At 45.2% G+C, this 27,397-nt stretch overlaps 1 protein-coding gene across 1 annotated transcript in view; it reads left to right on the forward strand.

Annotated features, from left to right (window-relative positions):
- Nucleotides 1-1,831: 1,831 nt before the first annotated feature.
- The window catches only part of LOC102080346 (protein NLRC3), a gene marked incomplete at both ends in the record, with an annotated part of 44,912 nt that continues 19,346 nt past the window's right edge, over nt 1,832-27,397 (forward strand). The window contains 4 exons of the mRNA XM_019354503.1: nt 1,832-3,624; nt 7,610-7,783; nt 12,835-13,014; nt 24,709-24,882. Of these exons, the coding sequence (XP_019210048.1) occupies nt 1,832-3,624; nt 7,610-7,783; nt 12,835-13,014; nt 24,709-24,882 (2,321 nt within the window). The remainder of the gene's footprint in view (nt 3,625-7,609; nt 7,784-12,834; nt 13,015-24,708; nt 24,883-27,397) is intronic.

Consider the following 27,397-nt stretch of genomic DNA (forward strand, 5'->3'; position numbering starts at 1 on the left):
TTATTCCTCCCTCCTGCTGCAGCTGAACCAGCTGACTGACGCTGAGTCATTTCCTCATTCATAAAGTCAAAGCTGTCCTTCTTCTGCTGACTGGTAGAAGAAGTGAATTTTCCTGGCTACCAGGAGCTTTGACATCCAGGCAATAGTTCCTACGGCATCTCCCGCGCCCCCACTGATTCTCACGTGGACCCCACTCATGGCTGGGATCGTGGCACGGCGGCATCGTGGAAAAGGGCTGTGTTTTTACCATCAGCATTTTGGCTCTGTGTGCTCCCTTGCCGTTTTAAGGCAAGGCATAGCACAGTTTGAGAAGGACTGCTGTAGAACATTTAACTGAAGGTCGTCTGTGTGAAGCTTTACAGACAGAACACACTAAACCATAATCAATTTATTGATATAATCAGACACTGATGGAAAGTGTGTGTCAGTTGGATCTTGGAGATGTGAATGTTTGAGTGAACATGAGGCTGAAACGAATGCAGCTATTTGAGTTGTGTTTGATGTGATATGAATGAAACATGTTTGTGTTTGCAGGGGTCAGAGGTCACAGTCTCCAGTGTCTATGAGGAGTGACGTGTCCAAAGGAAAACCTCCAGACTTCAGTCATGAACCTGCACCAACAATGTTCTTCAGTCATGGAGCTCAGCTGACCATGTAAGAGAGCTGCTGACTCACAGAGTTCAAAGGTTGTTTGCATTTGGGAGCCAGTTCAGCTCACCTGGTTGAACTGGTTGAAACCTGTGACCATATGTCACAGGTTTGATTCCAACCATGTGTGTCCTCCCTCACTGTCTCTGTCCTGTCTGAAAAGTCCTCGCTGTCCTCTCAGACAAAGGCAAAGAGGATGTTTAAAAGTCTGAACTGAGATCACAACATGTTGCTCAGGTTCTTGCTTTTCATGGCTGTTTTAACAATGTTCAGAAAAGGGCTGTCATGATGGTAGACTTTGAAAGTTGCCCAGGAAAGGACTCATTACCCTTTCCCATGCCCACCATCCATTCTCTTCCTCTTATCAGGGTTGCTGGGGGGCTGGAGCCTATCCCAGAAAGGCTCAGGAGTCCACATAGAGTTGATGACACAGGCTGCACAGTCTGTATGTAGTTGATGCCAGATTTTTCTCTGCTACAGTCAGGAACTTTAAAAGAAACATGACCGTTTTTGGACACAAATAACTGTTACCTATCAAAACAACATAGACAAGGCAAGTTTATTTATATAGCACAATTCAACAACAAGGTGATTCAAAGTGCTTTACAGAGACATTAAAAACAAAAACAAATAAAAAGCATGATTTGAAATTGATTACCACAAACAAACAAACAAACAAAACAGTATATAAAATCAAAAATCAGACAGTCAGGACTGAAGATGTGTGTTGCTGAGCTCGGACATTATCATTTTATTATTAGCCATAGCTGCTAGCTGTCAATGATTTTAGTGATGATGAAATGTGTCCACAGAGGGAGGAAGAGGAAGAGGAGTGGTGTTTGTGAGGAGGAGCAGCTGTCCTGCTGTGCTTTGTGTCAGGACGTCCTGAAGGATCCAGTCTCTACCAGCTGTGGACACTGGTTCTGCAGACAATGCATCTCCTCATACTGGGACCAGTCTGCTTCATCAGGAGACTCCTCCTGTCCCCAGTGTGGAGAAAGATCCAGAAGCAGAGCTGGACTGCAGACAGCCAGTCAGAGCAGCTGTGTACAAAGTAAGACTGAACATCTGTCTGCTGATGGACTCATTTCTGAAAACTGGACTTCTTGTGTTGTTCAGACATTGAAGAGTTTTCTTTCTCTTTCTTTCAGCAGATGTTGGTCTGCAGGAGGTTTTAGATGAACATAAGATCAGTCTGAGGAGGAGATGTGAACGTGTGACTGAAGGAAGTGATGAAACAGGAAGTAGAAGCCTCCTCAACAGGATCTACACTGAGCTCTACATCACAGAGGGACAGAGTGAAGAGGTTCATACCCAACATGAGGTGAGGCAGCTGGAGACAGCTTCCAAGATGGACGTCCTCCATGACGCTCCAATCAGGTGCCAGGACATCTTTAAAGCCTTACCTGACCAACAGAGAGCCATCAGAGTGGTTCTGACCAATGGCGTGGCTGGTGTTGGAAAAACCTTCTCAGTGCAGAAGTTCACTCTGGACTGGGCAGAGGGCTTGGAGAACCAACATGTCAGTGTGGTGGTTCTGCTTTCATTCAGGGAGCTGAACCTGATCAGAGATGAGCAGTACAGTCTTCTGGAGCTGCTCCATGTTTTCCATCCAACACTACAGAAGGTCACAGCAGAGAAGCTGGCTGTCTCTCAGCTTTTGTTCATCTTTGACGGCCTGGATGAAAGCAGACTTTCATTGGATTTCACCAACAGGAAGCTGCTGTCTGATGTCACACAGAAGTCATCAGTCAGCCAGCTGCTGACAAACCTCATCCAGGGGAATCTGCTTCCCTCGGCTCTCGTCTGGATAACTTCCCGACCTGCAGCAGCCAATCAGATCCCTCCTACATGTGTTGACAGGCTAACAGAAGTACGAGGCTTCACCGACGCCCAGAAGGAGGAGTACTTCAGGAGGAGATTCAGTGATGAAGAGCTGTCCAGCAGAATCATCTCCCACATGAAGACATCCAGGAGCCTCCACATCATGTGTAGTATCCCAGTCTTCTGCTGGATCACTGCTACAGTTCTGGAGCACATGTTGACTACAGAGCAGAGAGGAGAGCTGCCCAAGACCCTGACTGACATGTACTCACACTTCCTGCTGGTTCAGACAAAGAGGAAGAAGAACAAGTACCCTGAGGGACATGAGAGGAGTCCACAGGAGCTGACGGAGGCTGACAGGGAAGTTCTTCTGAAGCTGGGGAGGCTGGCGTTTGAACATCTGGAGAAAGGAAACATCATGTTCTACCAAGAAGACCTGGAGCAGTGTGGTCTGGATGTGACAGAGGCCTCGGTGTACTCAGGAGTTTGTACAGAGATCTTCAAAAGAGAGTGTGTGATCTTCCAGAAACCAGTCTACTGCTTTGTTCATCTGAGCATTCAGGAGTTTCTGGCTGCTGTCTACATGTTCCACTGTCACACCAACAGGAAGACAGAGATGCTGAGGAATTTCCTGGGAGATTTTTATGATTCTCATTATCCTGGAAGGAATCCCGATAATAAACCATCTCTGGATGATTTCCATAACAGAGTCATGTATAAATCCCTCCAGAGTAAAAATGGCCACCTGGACCTGTTTGTTCGCTTCCTTCATGGCCTCTGTCTGGAGTCCAACCAGAGACTCTTAGTAGGTCTGCTGGGTCAGACAGAGATCAGTCCAGAAACCATCCAGAGAGTCATCAACAACCTGAAGATGACTGTGAACAGTGATGACATCTCTCCTGACAGAAGCATCAATATCTTCCACTGTCTGATGGAGATGAACGACCTCTCAGTACATCAGGAGATCCAAGAGTTCCTGAAGTCAGAGAACAGATCAGAGAAGAAACTCTCTGAGATCCAGTGCTCAGCTCTGGCCTTCATGCTGCAGATGTCAGAGGAGGTTCTGGATGAGTTGGACCTGCAAAAGTACAACACCTCAGAGCGTGGACGACAGAGACTGATTCCAGCTGTGAGGAACTGCAGAAAGGCTAGGTGAGTCACACTTGATTATTCAACATCATCAGCATAGAGCAGTAGATTTGTTATTCAGAAATACATCTGGTTTTCTGTAGGGTTTTTTTAAAAGTCTGAAATTAAAATTAAGGAAAATAAAAGATTTCAGATATCATGTTTCTAAATTAAATTAGCTGTCAGTATCATTTTATAGATGAATACATAGCATAGCCATTGTGATACATTTTGTAAGGTTTTGTCACTTAATTTGGATGTTCCTTTTGTTATCTCGTTTATTATTTTTTTATGATGTAGTGATGTGGAATAAGTCACTGTTAACCTCTAATAGGTAATTAACTAGTTTTCTTTACTGAGACAGAGTATTGAATTAAATAGGTAATTAAAATAGTAGTGAATTAAATAGGAAAATACAAACTAGACAGATACATACGTGCGAGTTTATATGCTGGTGTTTGCTTGAGCTTAAGCAAATGTATAAAGGGAGGTTGTTGTAGAGGACATATTTTCGTATTTCATGTTGTTGTGAAGGCTGAATCTTCCCTTTACTGCCACTCTGACATTCCCAACATCATTTCAGACAGAACTATATAGTTGGTGGAACATTTCTAATCAGATCAGGATTCACCAAATGTCTCCAAATACTCACTGAGAGGAAACCTTGCAGCGTGTCCTGCATAAGAAAGCAGATCCATGTCACACCCTGTTGTGGACTGTTGTGGAAGTTTTCCATTTAAATAAAGCCTGCAGATGAGTGGTGAGCGGTAGCTAACATTCTTTAATCAAAACACACAAAGAACAGACAATCAAGCTTGGTGGAGAGCCTACATGACCACGGGACAGGTCAGCATAGTCTCACTGAGCCTAACATGGCTCTCAGTTAAATACCTTCTCCAGGAACAAAAGGCAGTACACAGCTGTATCACACCTTAAGGTTCACACTCCCTTGTGGAGTTGTCTGCTTCCCCCTACTTCCTAACTAGACCCCCACCATTTGTCTTACAGTATTGGTGTGAAACATGTTTAAATCCTGTGGCACCAAGGCATTATACAATAAAATAATGTGATTAATACATAAGTAAAAGAAATTCCTATACATGGACATAGACGTTCCTACACTGTGGAAGTTTCTGTAGTGCTAATAGAGAGCACCAGACCCTCTGCCACTTTTTCTCTACTCAAGGATATTAAATGTAAACAGTGATCAAGATTCAATGAAAGAAAGTTTGATGCAAGAGAATCAATAAAGACAATCTGAATCAGCAGAGGTGCAGCAGGACCAACAAACTAATCATCAAGGCTGGAAGCATCATTGGTCAGAATCTGAAGGTGTTTGAGTCAGTGAGGGTCAGAGGTCACTGAACAAACTGCTCTCCAGAGCTTTAAAGTTAGAATCACATGACTGAGTTATATACGTGAAGCTGTTTGTACATAGAAGGGATGAAGAAATTCATAAAATAAAGTTTTTCAGATTGAGAGAGTGTCCTTTTGCCCAGTTAACCCTCTGGGGTCGATGGACATGTCGCTGCTTTGAAATCACATGACCAATTTACCACAACATAGCAACAAGATGCAGCAACCCAGAGTCTCCATTACAACTTGGGTAAAAGTGCGGAGTTCAAACTGTATAACAGTTTTTAAATTGCGCAGATAGGCCAGGTAAAACCAGAGTTATGATAGAAAATACACACAACGTTTGTTTCTGAACAAAACAGAACAGTGGTGTTTACAGCGGGAAGAAAAGGTATGAACTGCGTTTTCTACGGACAGTGCTAGCAAACACTCTCCACTTGCGAGTGAAAAAAGAAAAAGAAAAAACACCCCTTCCCTATTGGTGGTAAAGTTGACCATGTCAGCCAATCAAAAAAATGATATGGCAACATGTGGCATTTGGTTGTTTAGGGAGAGGGGGCAGTTTTAGTAGTGACAACAGCGCGAGAAAACGAACGAGTGAAAGAAAGAAGGAGAGTTTTCATATGTGAGAGATTAGTGACGTTTATTGTGCTTGGAGGCTATAGTTAGTGAGTACTGTAGTCATTGTTTTGTTTTGTGTGTCAGTTCTACTAGTGAATGTCACATTTGCTCCAAAAAACCCACCAAAGGCAGATTGCAGTGTAAACACTGTCCCCACATGGAAAACAGGAGTTATACATGCATTATTCGTTAAACATGTTTGAGGTTTTTACAGTAAAAAATATAACTTTTTTCTACTCGGATTTTAAATTTTTTTTTCTGAATTTAGATCAATTGTGCTAATATAGTATGTCAAAATGAAAAAATAACTCCAATTTCAGATATTAGAGGTTGTGCTTAAAATAGTGATACTAAATAAGGCAAGAGAAACAGTTTTTAAAGGTGAAATATAGAGGTAAAATCAAAAGTAGTCAAAACAGCCAATTATACCCTGGACCCCAGAGGGTTAAGCGAAAGTCAAGAGTCCGCAGCCTATGATTGATTGATTGATTGATTGATTATACTTTATTCATCCCGAGGGAAATTGGGTTAAGGCTGCCAGCCGTGCCAGCGCCGTCTTACCCATCCGACCATACATACATCACACAAATATCACATGGGGAAGACAGGTCAGAGAGGTATAACATGGAAAAGCACAACATGAGGAAAAATAAGGAGAAAAAAATAACTCCCCCCAGACTGAGCTCCAACAGGGAGATCAGTTTGAGAACAGAAAAAAACACCTCTGCACATAGCACATGAAAAAAAACTCTTAATACACCAAAGAAACACATGACGAGCAACAGGGATGGGTAAAGGGTAAGAGACATCCAATGTAGACAGTACATCCGGGCCTGCAGCCTATGCGCTGGTCTCCATGATCCACCGTCAGCATCGGAGGGGAATAAGCGTCGAAGGCGTTTGGATGCAGTGGCCTTAGAAGAATATGGGCAAAAGAGTCAAACAGTCCTCTTATCAGGGAGATTTTTCTTGTTCCTGCCATCCTTGGCCTTCGAGCGTCCAGCTGGCGTCGCGCGGTTAGCCGTGTTAGTTAGTACGAACAGACTGAATGAGAATTTTACAGTTGTTCTTAATGTCTATCACTGGTCACCAGGTGTATCAATTTCCTGTTGAAGAGCCATGAACTTCTCCAAGATCTACAACAGTCTGAGTACTCACAGCTCTCCCCAGACTTTTGATCATAGTTTGATCAAAGGTCTGTTTGATCAAACTTGATAGTTTGAACAAGTGTAACCACTTTCTTCAATTTCCGATAAGCCGGCTCCGACCAGCAAGGACCCCGTTATCATGGTTCCGAATACGTAGATGTCTTCGATGCCCTCAATCGACAGTCCCGCCAGGCACATGACGCGCCACTTTTGCCACCCAACCATCGCGTATCCAGCAGGGAATGTCCCTCCAGGACATTCCAACTCTCCCAAATCCAGGCTTCTCGTCGAGAAGACAATGTCAATGGCATTTGGGGACCAGTTGATCAAATCCATAATTCTTCTTTAGGTTTTAGAGAACAGGACTAAGAGGCTCTTCTGGGGTTTAAAGATAGACACGACTAGACAGAAGACATGAGATGCCAAGCAGGCAAGATACCATGAGGGAGATGGAGAAAAGAGAGCCAAGGAGAACGTTCCCCCACGTTGAGCCGATGTGTGTTTCTCCTTGTAATCTTGTAATTATCTCCGCTCTGACCTCAGACTAGAGTTTTCTGCTGTGAGCTGTGGACAGGAGGAAAATGGAAGCAGATGGGGAGAGTATGTCAGATTATCTCAGGTGAAGCAGTGACTGAGGATCAACAATGAGCAGGCACTTATAAGGACTGTAGTCCCTTTGTTTTATTCAGTTGGTTTGATGTTTTGAAATCCAACTGCCAAAGAGATTCATGAGATAAAACAACAATCTGAAGCACAGATGAGAAAAGCAGATGTTTTCAGATGATGACATCAATCTGTTTTGTCTTCATATACATTCAGTCTGTGTTTATAATGCAGATTTTCTGCTTGTATAATAACACATTTTATATTTTCTATAATCACAGACTGACTCAGTGTGGACTCTCAGAGAGTCACTGTGAAGTTGTGGCCTCAGCTCTGAAATCCAACCCCTCCAATCTGACAGAGCTGGACATGAGTGAGAACAACCTGCAGGATTCAGTAGTGAAGCTTCTTTGTGCTGGACTGGAGAGTCCAAATTGTCGACTGGAGACTCTGAGGTGAGTTTACTTATGGAACGCCAGGACTGCCATAATGAATTAATTAAATACACCAATAAATAATTAAATGTGACAATAATTAAATAAAATTGGGAATAATTAATTAAATATTTTTGACACATTTAATTTATTGTTGATACATTTAATTAATTATTTATTTATTTTACATTTCAATTCATTATTGACACATTTAATTATTTAATGGTGTATTTAATTAATTCATTATGGAACCTTGACTCCTTCAGGTCTCACCATGAAATAATTTTATATGTCAACCTCACCCATCAAACTCAGGGGGCGGGGAGTCTTCATGATGAACACGCTGTTGCAAACTCTCCTCCTCTCGGTGGAAATGCGCTTTCTCTTTCCTCTTTGTATAAAAACATTTTAAAAGTCAGTTTAATCTCAAAATGCACTGTTAAATTCAAAACACACCAGTCTAACACATGTGCCAGTGAACCATTAAATTTCAGTAAAACTATGCAGTTCTGAAACGTAACTTTAACCTCAGCCAAACCGATTTGCTCAGTTGTAAATAAAACAGCGAAGTAAACGTGACCCGACAGACAAAACCTGAGTGAATTGAGTCCAGTGTTTAACCACTGAGCGCTAAAACTCAGGTGAGGTTTCAAAGCTGTGTGCCGGTGATTGGACATCAGCCGCTGATAAAGTGGGTTCGCCTATAAAGTGCTCTGTTGGGAAACAAGCTCCAGCATCTCTGCGCTCGGGAAAAAAACTATATTTACTTATCTTGTGCAGAAAAATGTGTTGACATTGCGTTATATCGAGCACCGGCTGCCCAGTTAAACTGTGACTATCACCAGGTGACGTGGGCGTGTTTCTTGAATTAGCAGCAGGTGTTAAACAGCTGACAGGTGAGGAGGAGGATGCATGCAGGTAAACTGAGGGCCTGTTGAGCTGATCGCTGGTGTCGTGAGAAAAATGTCAGCTCGTTCTCTATGTTACAGAAGCACAGAGACAGAAGACCAGGCGGAAAGATACGATCATTCGGTGAAAATGAGAATCTGTGAATGCAACATGTGGAACACGGAGAGTGGAATATGTAAACCCCCCCGCCCCCTTCCCCTCCAAAAACACCCAAACAAACAAAAAACAGTTAAGCTGGAACCCCGGGGCTGTGAGCTCGGTACACTCTGTCAGCTGACTGTTAGCAGAGCTAGTAACATCTCTGAAAACATCTTAGCACTTGCTCTATGTTGACAACCTGACCAGACATGTGAAGATAACGTCGCGACATTACAGAAAAACGGGGTATTTTAAAACTTTACACCACCATTGCTGCCTGTGATTTAGAATTCATTCTGGGATACCTGGCTGCCCCAAGTCCACACAAGCAATCGATTATCTAGGATCGACCTGTCTTGAGTTACTTTGAACGGCAACCAATCAAATGCTAGAGAAGCTGCAGTGGCAGCGTTAACCCTGCCCACTTAGTTTGATTGGTGAGGCTGACAGATAAAATTATTTCAAGGCGAGACATGAAGGGGACATTAGTGCCATAATGAATTAAATAAACACATCATTAAATAATTAATTAAAACTGTCAATTTTTTTGAATGTGTTATTAATTCATTAAATATGTCAATAATTAATTAAATGTGTCAATAATTAAATAATTAAATGTGTCGTAAATATTGTGGCGAGCTCAGGCACAGAGGAGACAGAGGTTTCGTTCGGGAGCACCCGTTTATTTAAACCCTGCCGACAACACTGGCGCGAGCTCCCTGCTCAGTGCGGCAACAAAAACACACGGCGCCCTCTGACCCCGGAAAGCCACCTCGTCGCAGCGAGAGGGCGTCACCTGTCCCCATGGCAACAAAACAAACATAACTTTAAACAGAACTATAATAACAGAACATGAATAACAATAACAGAACTCCGGACAGCCCTGGCCCGCTACATAGCCCCCACCTAAGGGGTCAGTCGTCCCCGACAGCCCCATTACCCCACAAAAAGTCCTGTAAGTGTCCGGGTGCCTTCCTCTGGCGCACCGGCCGGTCTCGACCGGCGGGGGAAAAGTCACTCGGATCAGAACCTGGGGTGTCACCAGCATCCCCTGCCCCGGCGTCCACCGGAGCGAGCGGTCGATACGGTGAAAGACTGTCCCGGTGCAACACCACCATGCGCCCCGGGCCCGGCATGCGGATACGGTACACCACCTCTGTTAGCTGCTCTACGACCTCCGCCGGCCCTTGCCAGTGACTGCACAGTTTGGGGGACACTCCTCTCTTGCGAACCGGGCAGTACACCCAAACCTTGTCGCCAGGCACGAAAGCCTCCCCCCGGCACTTGGTGTCGTAGGCTCTTTTCTGTCGTACTCCGGCGCTGCCCTGGGCCTGGCGGGTGTAGTCGTGAACCACCTGCAGCCGCTCCCTCAGCCTCCTGTAGTAGTCCATCTCTGGCCCACCGTCAATCTCCGGCTCGGGGGGGGGACCCAAACACCAGATCCACAGGCATCCGAAGCTCCCGCCCAAACATCAAAGCGGCAGGCGTGCACTGGCTGGACTCCTGAACCGCAGTCCGATACGACCAAAGGACCAGGGGCAGGTGTCGGTCCCAATCCCGCTGATGGCGGCTGGTGGGAATGGCGAGCTGGGTAGCCAGTGTGCGGTTAAAACGCTCAACCAAGCCGTCGCTTTGCGGGTGGAGCGGTGTGGTTCTTGTCTTCTCCACCCCCAGCCGCCGGCAAATCTCCCCGAAGACCTTCGATTCGAAGTTGCGCCCCTGGTCACTGTGGAGCTCAGCCGGGACCCCAAAACGGGCGAACATCTCCTCCAGCAGCCTCTCTGCCGTCGTCGTTGCACTCTGGTCCGGCACCGCATAGGCCTCCGGCCACTTTGTGAAATAGTCCATCGCCACCAGCACGTACCGGTTCCCTGACTCCGTAACGGGGAAAGGCCCTAGGACGTCCACTCCCACTCGCTCCATCGGGGCCCCCACCAAGTACTGCTGAAGGGGGGCAGTGGAGCGTTGAGTGGGGCCCTTCTGCGCCGTGCAGGTGTCACAGCAGTGCACGTGAAGTTCCACATCCCGTCGACAGCCAGGCCAGTAGAACCGTCCCCTGAGGCGGCGGAGAGTTTTGGTGGTCCCATAGTGGCCTGCCCCCACCGAGCCGTGGACAAGCTCAAGCACCTGCGACCGCAGCAACCGAGGCACCAACAGCTGCAGGAGATCTCTGCCCTGACCGGGGGCCCGCCATCTCCGGTACAGGAGGCCGTCGTGGGTCTCCAGGTTGTTGTGCTGGGAGTAGTAGGCCTTCACCTCGGGCTCCTGACCCGACACCCCCGTCCAGTCTGGGCGTTGCGCCGCCTCCAGCCAGGCCCCCACCTGACCCAACGTCACGTCGGCCTCCTGCTCCCGCTTCAGCTGCTGCGTTGTCAGTGGGAGCCACCCCCCTCCGCTGGCTGTGGCCTGAGCAGTAGCCACCCCCAGCGCCTCCTGAGCCTGCTCCTCCTGTCGCAGACAGTAGCGGCACTCGACGGCCATGCAGGGCCGTCTGGAGAGGGCATCAGCGTTGCCATGCTGCCGACCTGCCCGATGCTGGATCTCAAAGTCGTAGCCCTGAAGGACCTCCAGCCAGCGGGCCACCTGACCTTCTGGGTGTTTGAAGTTCAGGAGCCAGGTCAGAGATGCATGGTCAGTGCGCAGGAGGAACCGGCAACCGTGCAGGTATGGCCGGAAGTGCCGCACCGCTAGCACTACGGCCAGCAGCTCCCGCCGGGTCACGCAGTAGTTCCTCTCGGCTCGCCCCAGAGCACGGCTGAAGTATGCCACCACTCGTTCTCCGGCCTCGCCCTGCTGGGAAACGACCGCCCCGACTCCTACATTGCTAGCGTCAGTGTCCACAATGAAAGGTTGCCGGGCGTCGGGGTAGGCCAGAACTGGGGCTCTGGTGAGGGCCTCCTTCAGCTGTGCAAAAGCCGCAGCGCAGGCATCACCCCAGCCAAACGGCTGGCCCTTGTCAGTCAGGCGGTGGAGGGGGCTGGCTATCGTCGCGAACCCCTTGATGAACCGACGGTAGTAGGAGGCTAGGCCCAGGAAGCTCCGCAGTTCTTTGACGTTCGAGGGAGTCGGCCAGTCCCGGACCGCAGCCACCTTTGCGGAATCGGTGGTGATACCTTGAGCGCTGATCACATGGCCCAAGAACGTAGTCTCTCTCGCCAACAGCCGGCACTTCGCAGGGTTGAGCCGCAGCCCAGCTCGACGGATCGCGCTGAAGACCTCGCTCAGGTGAGACAGTGCACTGTCGAAGTCACCACCGTGCACCAACAGGTCATCCAGGTACACAACACAGCGGCTACGAGGGATGTTCACGAGCACCCTCTCCATCAGCCTCTCAAACGTCGCTGGCGCATTGCAGAGCCCAAATGGCATGACCCTGAACTGCCACAGCCCCTGTCCAATGGTGAATGCAGTCTTAGGCCTTGCTTCGGGGGCCAGCTCCACCTGCCAGTAGCCGCTGCGTAGGTCGAGGGAGCTGAACCAGCTGGAGCCGGTAACGTAATCCAGGGCCTCGTCGATCCGTGGAAGCGGGTCCGAGTCCTTCTTGGTGACTGCATTGAGACGGCGAAAATCCACGCAGAACCTCGGGCTGCCATCCTTCTTCCCCACCAGGGCCACGGGTGCCGCCCATGGGCTGTTGGACGGCTCGACTGAATTTTTAAAGGATAAAATGCAGTTTCAAAGCAAATCAATTCATTTTCATTTCAATTTAGTGATGATCATTTTCAAACCATAAATTCAATTTCAAATTAGACTAATTCAAATTCAGTTATCAAAAGCTTTTATTCAAGTTACAATTCAGATTCAATCCGAGCAATTCAAATTCAAATTTAACTTATTCAAATTCAGTTTCTGATGGCACAGATTTCTGCCCATACTGCTTCCTGTTGGCTTCAGCTGTTTGGAGTTTCCATTTTCTAAACTTCTACATTCTGAACCTTCTTCAGCTCTGAACAGATGATGAAACACTGAATGATTTCAAGCTCACACTTTGTCTAATAAATTTACACCTTTCATTCTTTATACAGATTGGTGGACTGTGGTTTGTCAGAGATCAGCTGTGATTATCTGGCAGCAGCACTTAAGTCCAACCCCTCGTATCCCAGAGTGCTGGACCTGAGTGGAAACTACAACAACCTGCAGGATTCAGGAGTGAAGCAGCTGTGTGTTCTTCTGGAGAATCCACGATGTCGATTTGAAACTCTGAGGTCAGTCACCATGTTTTAGTTGTGCTGAGATTAATATGATGTGAAAGTTGTGCTGACACTGTGGATCAGTAGGCCCACAGACCTCTATACAGGAAGTCTGGTTCAGCTCTTTGTAGAACTTATGATCTCTGATCTTCTGAGTCCGACTCAGTATGCAGAGTTCTGAGCTGATGTGGGTGAGGGGACTCAGGCAGCCTGACACACTTGATGTCCATGTCTTCCCTGCTTCTCCTGATACAAATAAACATGAGTGTCCTTGCAGGTCAAATCTCATCAGTCACACCTGTTAGTGCAGCTCTCCTCCAGATTGTAGTGCTTGTTAAACTAGGATGGTTTTAGAAGCCTGGACCGCAGATCCAAGGAAGAATATTATTTGGAAAGGCTAAAGCAACCTATTAGAGGCATTTGCACTAACATATCATTATCGTCATTATCATAGTTTATTTATATAGCACTTTAAAAGCACACAAGGCTGACCAAAGTGCTGAACAATAGAAATATAAGAGACACAATAAGAATAATAAATATGATAAAATAATAAACATAGTATTAACAATAAAATATAAGTAAATAAAAGTCAGTTACCCACTGAGTCAAAGGCCAGTGAATATAATGTGTTTTCAATCTGGATTTAAAAACCAGCCAAGGCTTGCAAAATTTCAAAATCCCTGGTAGCCCGGCACTCTTCAGTTTTTTGGTAGCCCAAAATAAATTTAAGTAGCCCGAATAAAAAAAGAGAACAATTTTTTTATGTTTTGTTTCCCGTTTTGTTTCTGTTACAATATTAATGTATAATATTGTAACGGAAACAAAAATTAATCAAAAAAATGTTAAAATACAAATCACAACAACTGTATAAAACTTACAATCATCAACTCAAATACTTGGTTCTAATTGAACAGAAATTTCTATGAACTTGTAAGAACTGTAGAACATGAATCAGTCTGTGTCAGATCCTGAATTTGACATTTCCACTAAAGTCACGGGTAAGAGGCAAGTGGAACCCAGATCTAGGACATTTGCTTTTTGAAGTTTGCAAAGACTGCTGAATTTTGCCAATGGTAGTTCACTCTTTGCAACATAGTACGCTGTTCTAAACAGATTTTTCAGGTTTATTTTTAGTATGTTTTTTGCAATTGGTGTTTGTTCTGGGAAAGATATTGGAGACTGAGCAATAATGCATTTCTTGTATTTCTCATGGGTTCTAATGGGGGCCTTTCTTAAAATTACTGTTCCCAGTAACAAAGGCGCTTGTCGACTCAGAAATCGAGGGAAAACCAACAACACACCCGGCAGAACATTATGTTATTTACAGGGATGCACATAAGTGGTCCGCAGGTGCGCATTTGCTGTCAAAAATAAAAGACGCCCACCAGATAAGAAGTTGCAACGCGCGTTTGCGTCCATATAAAAGGCACTGTTTGTGTCTGCTAGAGTGGGATTTTCACGGCACATTCTGCACCACATCTCTGTGCGTTCATCATTTGTTTGAAGCCAGCTCACCTCCTGCAACCACTTTTCCGAGAATACGCGCTTCTTTTGTGGTTCGGACTCCTTCTGACATTTCTTTGGAGGTGGAGGAACACCAAAGTAATTGCTTAAAGGAGCTTTCTCCTTCGACATCTTTAAGAGTTCTAAACAAATGTCTGTCCTCCTCCAGAAAATCTTATGTACGCAAACGCGCGTTGCAACTTCTTATCTGGTGCGCGTATTTTATTTTGACAGCGAATTCGCACCTGCGGACCACTTATGTGCACCCCTGGTTATTTAGCTTGTCATATTGCAGCTACAGAAATTCTTTTGTCCATAAAACCATAAAGCTGCACTTCTTTCTGCCTTATAGTCTGATTTGTCATAACCTTTCCGTTTTGTGGCAAGCTTTTCTGTGGCTGTCACTTCTTCACCCTGACCTGTCTTATTTGGCTCAGCAGAACTAAAATATATATCCTGCTGCTTTTACACACGCACTCACATAACGCTGAGCGATTCTCTGCGCGATCAACCTCTCACATGTTTGAGCTTGCTGCGGGAGAGTTCACTTGTCATGTTTGCATAGTAAGCTAACGATTGATAAGACGATGTCAGAGGAATTGGTGCGCAAATTATCGTGCCTCACCAATCAGTACTGTCACTCTCTATACACAGTTCGCGCGCTTGCAAAATGAACGCAAAAAACAAGCGCAAATTCAAACGCAATTTCAATATGTCACATATTGACAGTGGCTCACCGATGCCAATGACATAATTACCCAGCTACATTTCCGAAAGAATGCAAAAGCATTGACATATATTTTTCCTTCCTATAATAGCCCGACGGGCAGGGCAGAGATAGATTTTGGTAGCCCAACTGGAAAAATCGCTAGCCCCGGGACGTCGGGCTAGTGATTTTGCGAGCCCTGCTTAAGTTATTGCTACCCATCTCCGCCTCTACCTTATCCTTATTTTGGCTTTTTTTTTTAAAATTTCTGATCTGATCTCCTTCCTAATTTCTCTAACTTTCGAGATATTCCAATAAAAGCTTTTTTCCTTTCATTAATCAGCCTCATAAGAGCTTTTGCACAGTCTTATAAACTGGCAGGAGATGCACAGTGTTGTGATCCGAGGATCCGAGGGTGGGGCCTGCCACAGATGTATACAGGGAGTGCAGAATTATTAGGCAAATGAGTATTTTGTCCACATCATCCTCTTCATGCATGTTGTCTTACTCCAAGCTGTATAGGCTCGAAAGCCTACTACCAATTAAGCATATTAGGTGATGTGCATCTCTGTAATGAGAAGGGGTGTGGTCTAATGACATCAACACCCTATATCAGGTGTGCATAATTATTAGGCAACTTCCTTTCCTTTGGCAAAATGGGTCAAAAGAAGGACTTGACAGGCTCAGAAAAGTCAAAAATAGTGAGATATCTTGCAGAGGGATGCAGCAGTCTTAAAATTGCAAAGCTTCTGAAGCGTGATCATCGAACAATCAAGCGTTTCATTCAAAATAGTCAACAGGGTCGCAAGAAGCGTGTGGAAAAACCAAGGCGCAAAATAACTGCCCATGAACTGAGAAAAGTCAAGCGTGCAGCTGCCAAGATGCCACTTGCCACCAGTTTGGCCATATTTCAGAGCTGCAACATCACTGGAGTGCCCAAAAGCACAAGGTGTGCAATACTCAGAGACATGGCCAAGGTAAGAAAGGCTGAAAGACGACCACCACTGAACAAGACACACAAGCTGAAACGTCAAGACTGGGCCAAGAAATATCTCAAGACTGATTTTTCTAAGGTTTTATGGACTGATGAAATGAGAGTGAGTCTTGATGGGCCAGATGGATGGGCCCGTGGCTGGATTGGTAAAGGGCAGAGAGCTCCAGTCTGACTCAGATGCCAGCAAGGTGGAGGTGGAGTACTGGTTTGGGCCGGTATCATCAAAGATGAGCTTGTGGGGCCTTTTCGGGTTGAGGATGGAGTCAAGCTCAACTCCCAGTCCTACTGCCAGTTTCTGGAAGACACCTTCTTCAAGCAGTGGTACAGGAAGAAGTCTGCATCCTTCAAGAAAAACATGATTTTCATGCAGGACAATGCTCCATCACACGCGTCCAAGTACTCCACAGCGTGGCTGGCAAGAAAGGGTATAAAAGAAGAAAAACTAATGACATGGCCTCCTTGTTCACCTGATCTGAACCCCATTGAGAACCTGTGGTCCATCATCAAATGTGAGATTTACAAGGAGGGAAAACAGTACACCTCTCTGAACAGTGTCTGGGAGGCTGTGGTTGCTGCTGCACGCAATGTTGATGGTGAACAGATCAACACACTGACAGAATCCATGGGTGGCAGGCTTTTGAGTGTCCTTGCAAAGAAAGGTGGCTATATTGGTCGCTGATTTGTTTTTGTTTTGTTTTTGAATGTCAGAAATGTATATTTGTGAATGTGGAGATGTTATATTGGTTTCACTGGTAAAAATAAATAATTGAAATGGGTATATATTTGTTTTTTGTTGAGTTGCCTAATAATTATGCACAGTAATAGTCACCTGCACACACAGATATCCCCCTAAAATAGCTCAAACTAAAAACAAACTAAAAACTACTTCCAAAAACATTCAGCTTTGATATTAATGAGTTTTTTGGGTTCATTGAGAACATGGTTGTTGTTCAATAATAAAATTATTCCTCAAAAATACAACTTGCCTAATAATTCTCCACTCCCTGTATGCACCTTTTATGGAACCATAACATAGATCCTGAGTCTTACGGAAGTGTCTGGGTTCACGTACTGATAAAAATTGCCCAATGTTTTCTTCAAGTCACAGCGATTAAAGTCGCCAAGAACGATATTAGGGGCCTCTGGAGAGAGAGATTATAGTGAGTGGATAACGTTGGAGATGGTGTCAGTCGCATTCTTTGGATTTGCTTTAGGATGGATGTAAACGATGGTGATATTGATCTGCAGGAATTCCCTCGGCAGATAAAACGGTCTCAAAGACACAGAGAGGAGGTCAATGTCAGACAGACACATCTTGTTGGGTCCAAACATTTGACCCAGCCATACGTGCAATTTACTTGCAAGGGGAGGTAGCGATCACAAGCTGACTTATGAGTAGCTCCACGGTCCCGAGCCAAACGTATGGGAAACCTGAAGTTTAGTTCCAGAGAAGAATTAGGATCAGAATCCCTGAGCCAGGTCTCTGTGAATGCCATTAGACATGTATCCCTGTAGTCACATAAATGTGCGACATTCAAATGCAGTTCATCCAATTTACTCCTCAGAGACTGCACATAACCCAGGATTATTGATGGCAAAGGAATACGATTGTATCGTATTTGCTTCCTCAATCGCTGATGTAGACCTCTCTTCTTACCCCACTTCCTTGCTTTGACACACATTTGAAACACTGAAGGGTGAAAAGAATCCAGAAACAGGCCGTTCCACCGAAGATCCAGAAGAAACTCCTGTGAGTATGTAATTGTTTGTGAGTAGCAATGACTCCAAACAACTGTTAGGATTGCCAATAAAACCATGCGAAATAAAAACCCGATCTTCGTTAAAAAGAAAGTTCCACAAAGCACAAGCCAATGATATACGATTTCCTCAGGCTCAAAAATTAAAAAACATAACTCAAAAATGAAATGAACTAAGTTAAAACACAGAGACAATCTGCTGGTCGCTGCAAGAGCAGTGCTCTCCTAAGTCACACATTCAGAGATCAGAGTGTCCTGTATGCGCTCTCATTGACTCACATTCACTCTCATATGGCTAAAGCCTGTTTCTACACAGGCTGACCTCAGGAAATCACATGGGGGCTAGGTTTCACACTGAGCTTACCTGAAACCCTGGCTGATTGTGACCTACACCCGTTTTTACACCTTGGTTCGTGTGATTAGGTAGAGGATCAACAGGGGGGGATCATGACCCCCTTGGGTGGACATTCACCTAGGGCTTAAATCTGAGACTCTCCACCATTTCAGCTCAGAATGGAAGCTTCTCAGATGAGAGGTGAAACGTCTTCAAGCAACTTAAACACGTCCAGACGCTTTTCTTTCCTCCTTAGACTACGATGAGCTGGATGACAGAGAACCTTCACAAACACCTCATCAGTGGGACTCTCAGAGCTACCAGCCCTTTGCTACAATCACAAAGCTCTTCATTGAAATCAATGATATAAAAGCTGGAATCAAATGAGTCCAAGTCTTCTGCTGATTCAGCATCACATTCATCTTTGGTCCTTGTTCTGCATCCCCACCATGGACTTCATTCCTTTCCAAGCCAGCCTTGAATGTCCTTTATTCAGCTTATCCTCTGCTTTACTTTCAGACCTGATTTTAGCTGCTTTATCTCTCTTTGAACAATTTTATGTGCCTCAATCTTTTTCTTCTCTCCCTCATAACAAGACAGCTTCTTCTGACTGATAACATGTTTGAGTGATCAGGGCTACTTATTGAGGAAAATAATTCCTGTTTTTAAAGTAATCTCCATTTTTCCCAGAAAGAAATGTAAGTAGAAATAGATGATCTAAGTGAGAATATGAGCCTTTTAAAAAGGCTCTTCTGAGGCTGCTGCCAGTGGTCATAGCCTCCAACAAAGCTCTGTAATTAAATATGTGCTCATACATTCAGTTTTAAATATTTTTAAATTCTAGCTAACACAAATCGGGTGCAAACAATAAAAATAAAAAAAAATAAACATAAGAAGTCATGACTGCTGACGTCTGAAAAATCTATAAAACTACTAAATGATCATCATTGTTCACTTTGTTCAATACTGAATACATTACATTACATTACAATACTTGTTCTCTTGGCTCTTGGTGAAGGCAGTCGCAATTTTCTCCTCTCCCCCTTCCCCTTATCTTCCCTGCTTAGCGTCTTGTGTCCCTGTCTTGTCTCGTCTGCATTACTTTCCCTGGAACACTCTCTCACAGTCTGTTCTCTAAAACCTAACAGAGAATTATGGATTTGATCAACTGGTCTCCGAATGCTATTGACACCCTTTTCTCAACGAGAAGTCTGGGCTCGGGAGAGCCCGAGTGCACTGGAGGTACTTTCCCTGCCGGGTACACGATGGACGGGTGGCAGAAATGGAGGATCGTGTGCTTGGCGGGACTGTCGATCGAGGACGCTGAAGATATCTACCTATTCGGAACCATGATAACAGGGTTCTTGCTGATCGGAGCTGGCTTGGCCCTGGATTATCGGAGAATTAAGAAAGCGGAACCGGCTGTTCAAACCCCCCAAAGGCTGCCCGCTGGGATTGAAATGATGGGACGAGGCATGAGTCCTCAGAAAGGGCTCATTGAGTGCAGCATGGTTAACACCTTAGAGAAGCTGACGGCTGCCGTGGATGCTCAGAATAACACCTCTGAGCGTATATTGGGATACATCAGAGAGGGGTCTGCTCAGTATAACAGCTCTGAGCGTAAGATGGATCAGATCGTCGAACGGCTCACAGCAGTCGTGAGTTCTCAGAATCGACTCTCTGAGCAAAAGAATGACAAGACCATGGATCGCAAGTTTGACAACATCATAGAGAGGCTCGCAGCTCTCCAACAGGAGATTGAGAGACCAGTGTCGGAATGTTAAAGAACAGCTCTAAAATTCTCATGAGCTGCTTGTATAAAAGAAAATCAACGGAATCAACATCATAATGCGGATACCTCTTCGACGCCAGCTGGGGGCTCAAGGCTGGAGCCGAACAAAAACTCCCTGATAACGACTGTGTGTTGACTGTTCTTCCCATTCCATGCAAGGTCACCTGGGTTGGCTGGCGGACTGTTTACTTAGCCTGGCAGGGCGAAGGACACTGTCTCAGCTGAACTATGGATACGCACATACACTGACGCGCACTCACTGATCCCCCCTCCCTTTCCAATGCCTTTGATGCTTGCCCCCTGCTGGAGTACACGGCGGGTCTGGGCCCGCGCTGGAATGGTAGCGCTGGGCAAGATGACTGCTGTGTTTCCCCCGGACTACTGCTCACCCCCTACCCTACCCTGTGGCTTGTCACGTGCTCCATAATGTTGTACTGTGGACATTTATGTGCTCTCTGTGCAGAGGAGTTTTTTTGTTTCCTGTTCTCATGCTGTCCTCCATAAGAGCCCAGCATGAGTAGAGGTCTCTTTTTCCTCTTCTACTTTCCCGTTGTAGTGTACTTTTCCAGTGTTTTTCTGTAATGCTGCCAATCTCCGACTTGTATCCCCATGTGATGTCTGTGTTGTGTGTGTAAGGTCGGGGGGTGTTCTATTCCACTGCAGGGTGACCTGCATGTGGCCAATAAAGCCTTTCATTCATTCATTCATTCATTCATTGCAGCAGAAATTCTCCGCATTTCTGAAATATTTCCGGGTGTCATAGAATAGAATAGAATAGAATAGAATAATCCTTTAATTGTCCCACAAGGGGAAATTTGGTTGTATCATCAGCAAAAACACACATATACAAACAGAACAGGACACAGAACAGAAGCACAATTTTTACATATTTACATCATGGACAATAGTTACCAGAGCAGAGTACAGTACAGTTGTTTAAATTAGCGTACACATAGTGTGCAAACATAGCAGGATACTGAAAGATATTTAAATAGTTAAGAATATTTAGAATAATTAGAAAAGTGCAGATTGTTTATTGTACCTGTGCATTAAAAAGTAGACATGTAACTTTCAATAAGTTAGTGTATATATAAGCTGAGAAAAGTAATGTGCAAGTTATAACAGTAGAAGTTGTTACAGCGCTGATGTAAACATCTATGTTTGTTGGGAGCAGTTCTGATTGTACAGTCTGACAGCTGCAGGGAGGAAGGACCTGCGGAAACGCTCCTTCATGCATCTAGGATGCAGCAGTCTGTCACTGAAGCAGCTCTGCAGTTCAGCAACATTTACATGCATGGGGTGGGAGACTCTGTCCATCAGAGATGTTATTTTGGCCAGAGTCCTTCTGTCTCCCACCACCTGCACTGGATCCAGGGTGCATCCCAGAACAGAGCTGGCCTTCCTGATGAGTTTATCCAACCTCTTCCTCTCAGCTGCCGATAAACCGCTGCTCCAACATACCACACTGTAAAAAATGACAGATGCCACCACAGAGTCATAGAAGGTCTTTAAAAGCGCTCCCTGTACTCCAAATGACCTCAGCCGCCTCAGCAGGTAGAGTCTGCTCTGACCCTTCCTGTAAACAGCATCAGTGTTGTGGCTCCAGTACAGTTTATTATTCAGGTGAACACCCAGGTACCTATAAGAGTCCACTATCTCAATGTCCACTCCCTGGATGTTCACCGGTGTCAGTGTGGTGGGTCTGCATCTCCGGAAGTCCACCACCAACTCCTTGGTTTTCCCAGCGTTGATCAGCAGGTGGTTCTGCTGACACCAGTCCACAAAGTCCAGAGTCCACTGTCTGTACTCTGAGTCGTCCTCACCTGTGATGAGGCCGACTATGGCAGAGTCGTCAGAGAACTTCTGTAGGTGGCAGCGTGGGGAGTTGTGGGAGAAGTCTGCAGTGTAGAGGGTGAAGAGGAACGGTGCCAGCACAGTTCCCTGTGGGGCCCCCGTACTGCAGACCAGTGTATCAGAGACACAGCCCTGTGACCTCACATACTGTGGACGGTCTGTGAGGTAGTCCAGTATCCACTGGGACATGTGGTGGTCCACTCCCGATAGCTCCAGCTTGTCTCTTAGAAGTCGTGGCTGGATGGTGTTGAAAGCACTGGAGAAATCAAAGAACATGATCCTCACAGTGCTTCCAGGCTTCTCCAAGTGAGTCAGAGCTCGGTGCAGGAGGTAGATGATGGCCTCCTCCACCCCAATGCCAGGCTGGTAAGCAAACTGCAGCGGATCCAATGAAGACCTCACCAGGGGGCACAGATGGTTTAGAACCAACCTCTCCAGGGTCTTCATCAGATGCGATGTCAGGGCTACCGGCCTGTAGCTGCTGAGGTCCTTGGGATGGGAGATCTTTGGTACCGGTACCACACAGGTCTTCCACAGCTGTGGTACTTTCCCCAGTGACAGACTCAGGTTGAACAGATATCCTAGGATGCCACACAGTTCATCTGCGCAGCATCTCAGGAGCCTGGAGCTGACGCCATCTGGACCTGCAGCCTTCCACACCTTGATCTTGCGAAGCTCATTCCTCACTTGAAGTGCTGAGATAGAGAGAGTGGATTTTGGGGGAGGAGTGTGTATGTTGGAGTCCACAGAAGCCGGGGGTGGGTGTAATGACTGGGAGCTGGGAGGTGTGAAGCTGAGAGGTGTGAAGTCCTGAGATGAAGGACAGGCAGTCCCTGAAGATGAAGGAGATTGCAGCAGGGGGGACGATGCTGTGGGAGGGGTGGGTGGTTGATCAAACCTATTAAAATATTTATTTAGGTCATTCACCCACCCCAAGTCTCCTGCAGCCTGGGGGGTTGGTTTTTGTCCTGAGATTGTCTTCAGGCTGTTCCAAACCCCTCTGATGTTGTCCTGTTGCATCTGCTCTTCCATCTTCCTCCTGTAGTTTTCCTTCCCTTGCCTTATCTTCCATTTCAGCTTCTTCTGGACAACTCTCAGCTCCTGTTTGTCTCCAGATCTAAAGACTCTCTTCTTCTCCTTGAGGAGAGCCTTAATTTCAGGATTTATCCATGGCTTGTTGTTAGAAAAACACCGTACCTTTTTGATGGGTACGGTGTTGTCCACACAGAAGTTCATGTAATCCATAATGCAGTCTGTGATGCTGTTGAGGTCATCCTCCAGGGGGCTGCAGAGGTTGTCCCACACAGTAGAACGGAAACAGTCCCTCAGGGCCTCTTCAGTCTCTGCCAACCATTTCCTTACTGTGGTTTCACTACTGGTTCTCTGTGTACTAAAGGTTTATACACAGGCTGGAGATGAACCAGACTGTGATCTGAGCCCCCCAGGGGAGGGAGAGGCGATGAGCTGTATGCCTCCTTGGTGTTGGCATACAATAAGTCCAATGTTTTATTGTCTCTGGTGTGGCAGGTAACATACTGGGTGACAATGGGGAGAGTGGAGGACAGGGAGATGTGATTAAAGTCCCCAGAGATCAGGAAAAGGGCCTGAGGGTGCTGTGTTTGGAGTCTGCTGGTTACAGTGTGCAGGACCTCACAGGCTGCTGCAGTGTTAGCAGAGGGCGGGACATACACAGCTATCATAATCACATGTGTAAACTCTCGCGGTAGATAGTACAGTCTCATGCTAACCGCTAGCAGCTCAATGTCCTTACAGCATAGCGTCTCTTTGATAGATAAATGCCCAGAGTTACACCATCTATCGTTCACAAACACAGCCAGACCCCCTCCTCTCTTCTTACCACTCTCCGCTGTTCTGTCGGCCCGGATCAGATGAAAACCATCCATGTTTACGTGTGAGTCCGGAGTTAGCGCAGTTAGCCACGACTCTGTGAAGCACATCAGGCTGCACTCCCTGTAGCTCCTCTGATGCCGGGCAAGGGCCGCCAGTTCGTCTGCTTTATTGGGGAGAGATCTCACATTCCCCATAATAATAGATGGAATCGCTGGCCGGTACCTCCTAACTTTACTGCGACGCCTGATCCCGACCCGAGTATCGCGTCTCTTCCTCCTCACCTCGTGGGGGATGTTAGCTTGCTCGGCGGTAGGCAGGGCAGCGGAGGCTCCGAGGGCTAACAGCCGATCCCTGCTGTAAACAATGGGAGGTCGGACCTCCACGCGCTCTCCGGACAAAGATGCCGTAAAAAATGTAATAAAGAACACCATTGTCCATAGAATTCTGAGCTCCATTGTGGGGGACAGCAGTCCACAATAGAAAAACAAAAACAATAAACACAAAACAACAGAGAAACATATATTAAAGAGAAAAAAGGACTCGGTCAGGTCGGAGCTGCTGATACTGGCTGCCAGCTCGGAGCGGCGCCGGAAGTACGCGGTGTCATGGTTACCAAAGCGCCATCTAGACCTGGCCTGTGGTTGTTATCTAAGTGATAATCATCAATTCTTCTAAAACAAATACAAAATAAAGAAATTTGACACATTTTGTTGATACCAAAAGCACACTGAACAGTGTGCTTTTACTGCTGTTCTCTCTTCACTTCGTCTCCTGTGATTCTCTCCACATGTTGCTCTGCATCAGTGCTCAGTTTCCTGACAAAAAACAAGATTAAATATTGCTAAATATAATAGTATCTCATTACGCTTCAACGTAAGTGGGGGTTTTTGTAATTGCTTATCTGTTATTTTTCAGACTGAGTCTCTGTGACCTGTCAGAGAGAAGCTGTGAACCTCTGGCCTCATGTCTCAGCTCTCAGACCTCTAATCTGAGACAGCTGGACCTGAGTAACAGTAACCTGAAGGATTCAGGCTTGAAACTTCTGTCTGAAGGACTGAAGAGTCCACGCTGTACACTGGAAACTCTCAGGTGAGATCAAGCATTGTTTTTTCATCAACTGACAGAATTAACAAATTAATAATAAAGTTAATCGTCTGATAAGAGGAGACATGGGGTGTTTTGAAGTGTAGTATTTTCTTATATTGAAAGGTTCTAAAACAGGAAATAGTTCCTGGGAACTGCTTCCTTGTTTGTTATTGTCCAAGTAGAAACCTGATGGTGAAAATAGTGATGAGTTTGCAGAGGTGAATCCACAGCACACAACAGAACAATGCTGTTGCGTGCTGAAAGCAGACTTCTCACAGATTCTGAGACTGCAGGTTTCATCACTGTGCAACCAAAATTCACTGAACCAGCAGTAAATGAACATCCAAAACTTTGCTTCACATTTGATAAACAGATGAACAGGGGGGTCCGTACTTTGTGTTTACATCTTTTTGGTGGAATCTTTTTACTTCTCGTCTGTTCACTTGCTGTTTTAGCTGTTTGGTGGTTGTTGAGATGGTTTTGTGAGCTTTGAGATTCTGACATTTCTGTAGATACCACACATGTCTATATCTAAATAACAGATCTGTTGGTACATCCCATTAAACCAGATGTTCTCCCTCACCCGTCATACCGCAGACATTGGGACTCAACAGCTTAAATGTTTATTGCTTAATTATTTTGTATAGTATGAATGGCTATAAGGTTTTCAATAGTAAGAAAAGTTGTAAAACTTAAGAAAATACAGTTAAAACTCCAAAACCTCTGGTTGTTTGTGGTAAGTAACAGATTAAAGGAGTTAAGAGCTATAAATTTTAATTATGAATGGCTTCATCGAGTCTCATTCAGGCCTGTGAGACTCATGTGTGCTACATGCACACATTAATATATCTCTGCCATTCAAATCCACTTTATTTTATGAAGTATTCATTACTAAACTGTAATTTTAGTCTTATTGAAGTCAGCAATTCTTATTTAGTGTTTTCATAAAAGCCTTATTTTTATCCACTTAATGGTATAAGGAAGAACACACAAGTGAGGTTTAAGGTCTTGACAAGTTTGAAACCTTTCGTCCTCCACAATGCAAAATGGGTGAAGACAAAAATAGATATCACTTTAGTCAGCTCATAATTTGATCAGTTCTACTCTCAGCTTCTCCTGTATATCTCCTATATAAATTCTGCACTCAGCTTTGTCGTCTCCAATATCCCTGCAATGCAGCCAGATGCTGCTCATTTTGTATTTTCACTCTTTCCTGACACACTTGCATTTAAATACAGCTCCCCGTTTCTCTGTGTACCGGGTCTCTACCACTGCACTTGCTGTCTATGGAACATTTCCGGCTTCTTTCAAATAATGGTATGATCCCAGTCTGGCTCTTTGTCAAGAGATTTATTCTAAAGACACTTCTTCAGCTAAGAGTCTAAGAGGAGAAACACACACAGACGCTGCAGCATTTACTTGTATACAAGGGCGATCACAGAACGCTCACACCAGAGTGGGGGCCCTGTGATGCGTGCTCTGTTCTTGCACTTGTCTTTATTTATACACAAGAAAAATGAATACATTTGACGTGAGCATGTGCGTATGTGATTGTGTGTGTGTGTGTGTGTGTGTGTGTGTGTGTGTGTGTGTGTGTGTGTGTGTGTGTGTGAGGTCAGAACTGCTTGTTTGACTTATTACTATCGCTGTGAGAAGACTCAGATACAAATAATCAGAAGACGTTTTGTGAAGAACAATCAGTCCTAAGCAAGGAAATGATCATCATGCAGCATTCTATCACAAGCAAACTTATCTCATTAAAAGCTTATACTGACTAAAAAATAAAATTTTCTATTGACATTCCCTCCTGTTGTCAGTATAACTTTTAAGTGAGATATCAGTATGTAGCTTCTTGTTGTACATTTTCTGTCACATCATCATTAATCACACAAAGTCTTCACATTCCAACAGGTCGGGGTCATCATCATCATCATTTGTCACGGCTATGTATGCAGCTACAGTGGAAACGATTATGCGGTTAATCACGAGTTTTAGACATGCCAATATACATGTTACAAAAACACAAAATAGAAGTAAAAATATTCCAACTCCGATGAGTAAGATAAGATAAGATAGAACTGTATTAATCCTATTAACTGTAAAATTCGGTTTCCAAATAGCACAGCACCGACAGAAGTTACAGAATGTGAGCAGAATACTATATATACACATATATAAATACAAAGACATATATAAATAAGAGTATACAAAAGGGATAAATAGAATAAATAAGAATACAAGGGAATTGCAAGTATTTCAAGTATTTCAAGTATTGAAGTCTATTGCACCGTTGGTTATTAACAAAAAGTATTGCACAGTGAAAAGGCAGTAGTAGTCTTTTTAGCACCTGTAGCCAGGAGCCAGTGTAAAGCCAAGAAAACCAATCACTTGTATTACTTACATAGTCCTGATTTTGGGCCTGCTGGATCTGTCTCAAGGCGTTCAGGGCGTCAGTCATGTTTGATGAGTGTACATTGTCTGGTATGTAAGTGCAGCAGGTGTTGTTGAAGGGGACGCA

This window comes from Oreochromis niloticus, unplaced genomic scaffold (assembly GCF_001858045.2).
Source record: "Oreochromis niloticus isolate F11D_XX unplaced genomic scaffold, O_niloticus_UMD_NMBU tig00002015_pilon, whole genome shotgun sequence".
In the NCBI taxonomy this organism is placed as follows: Eukaryota; Metazoa; Chordata; class Actinopteri; order Cichliformes; family Cichlidae; genus Oreochromis; species Oreochromis niloticus.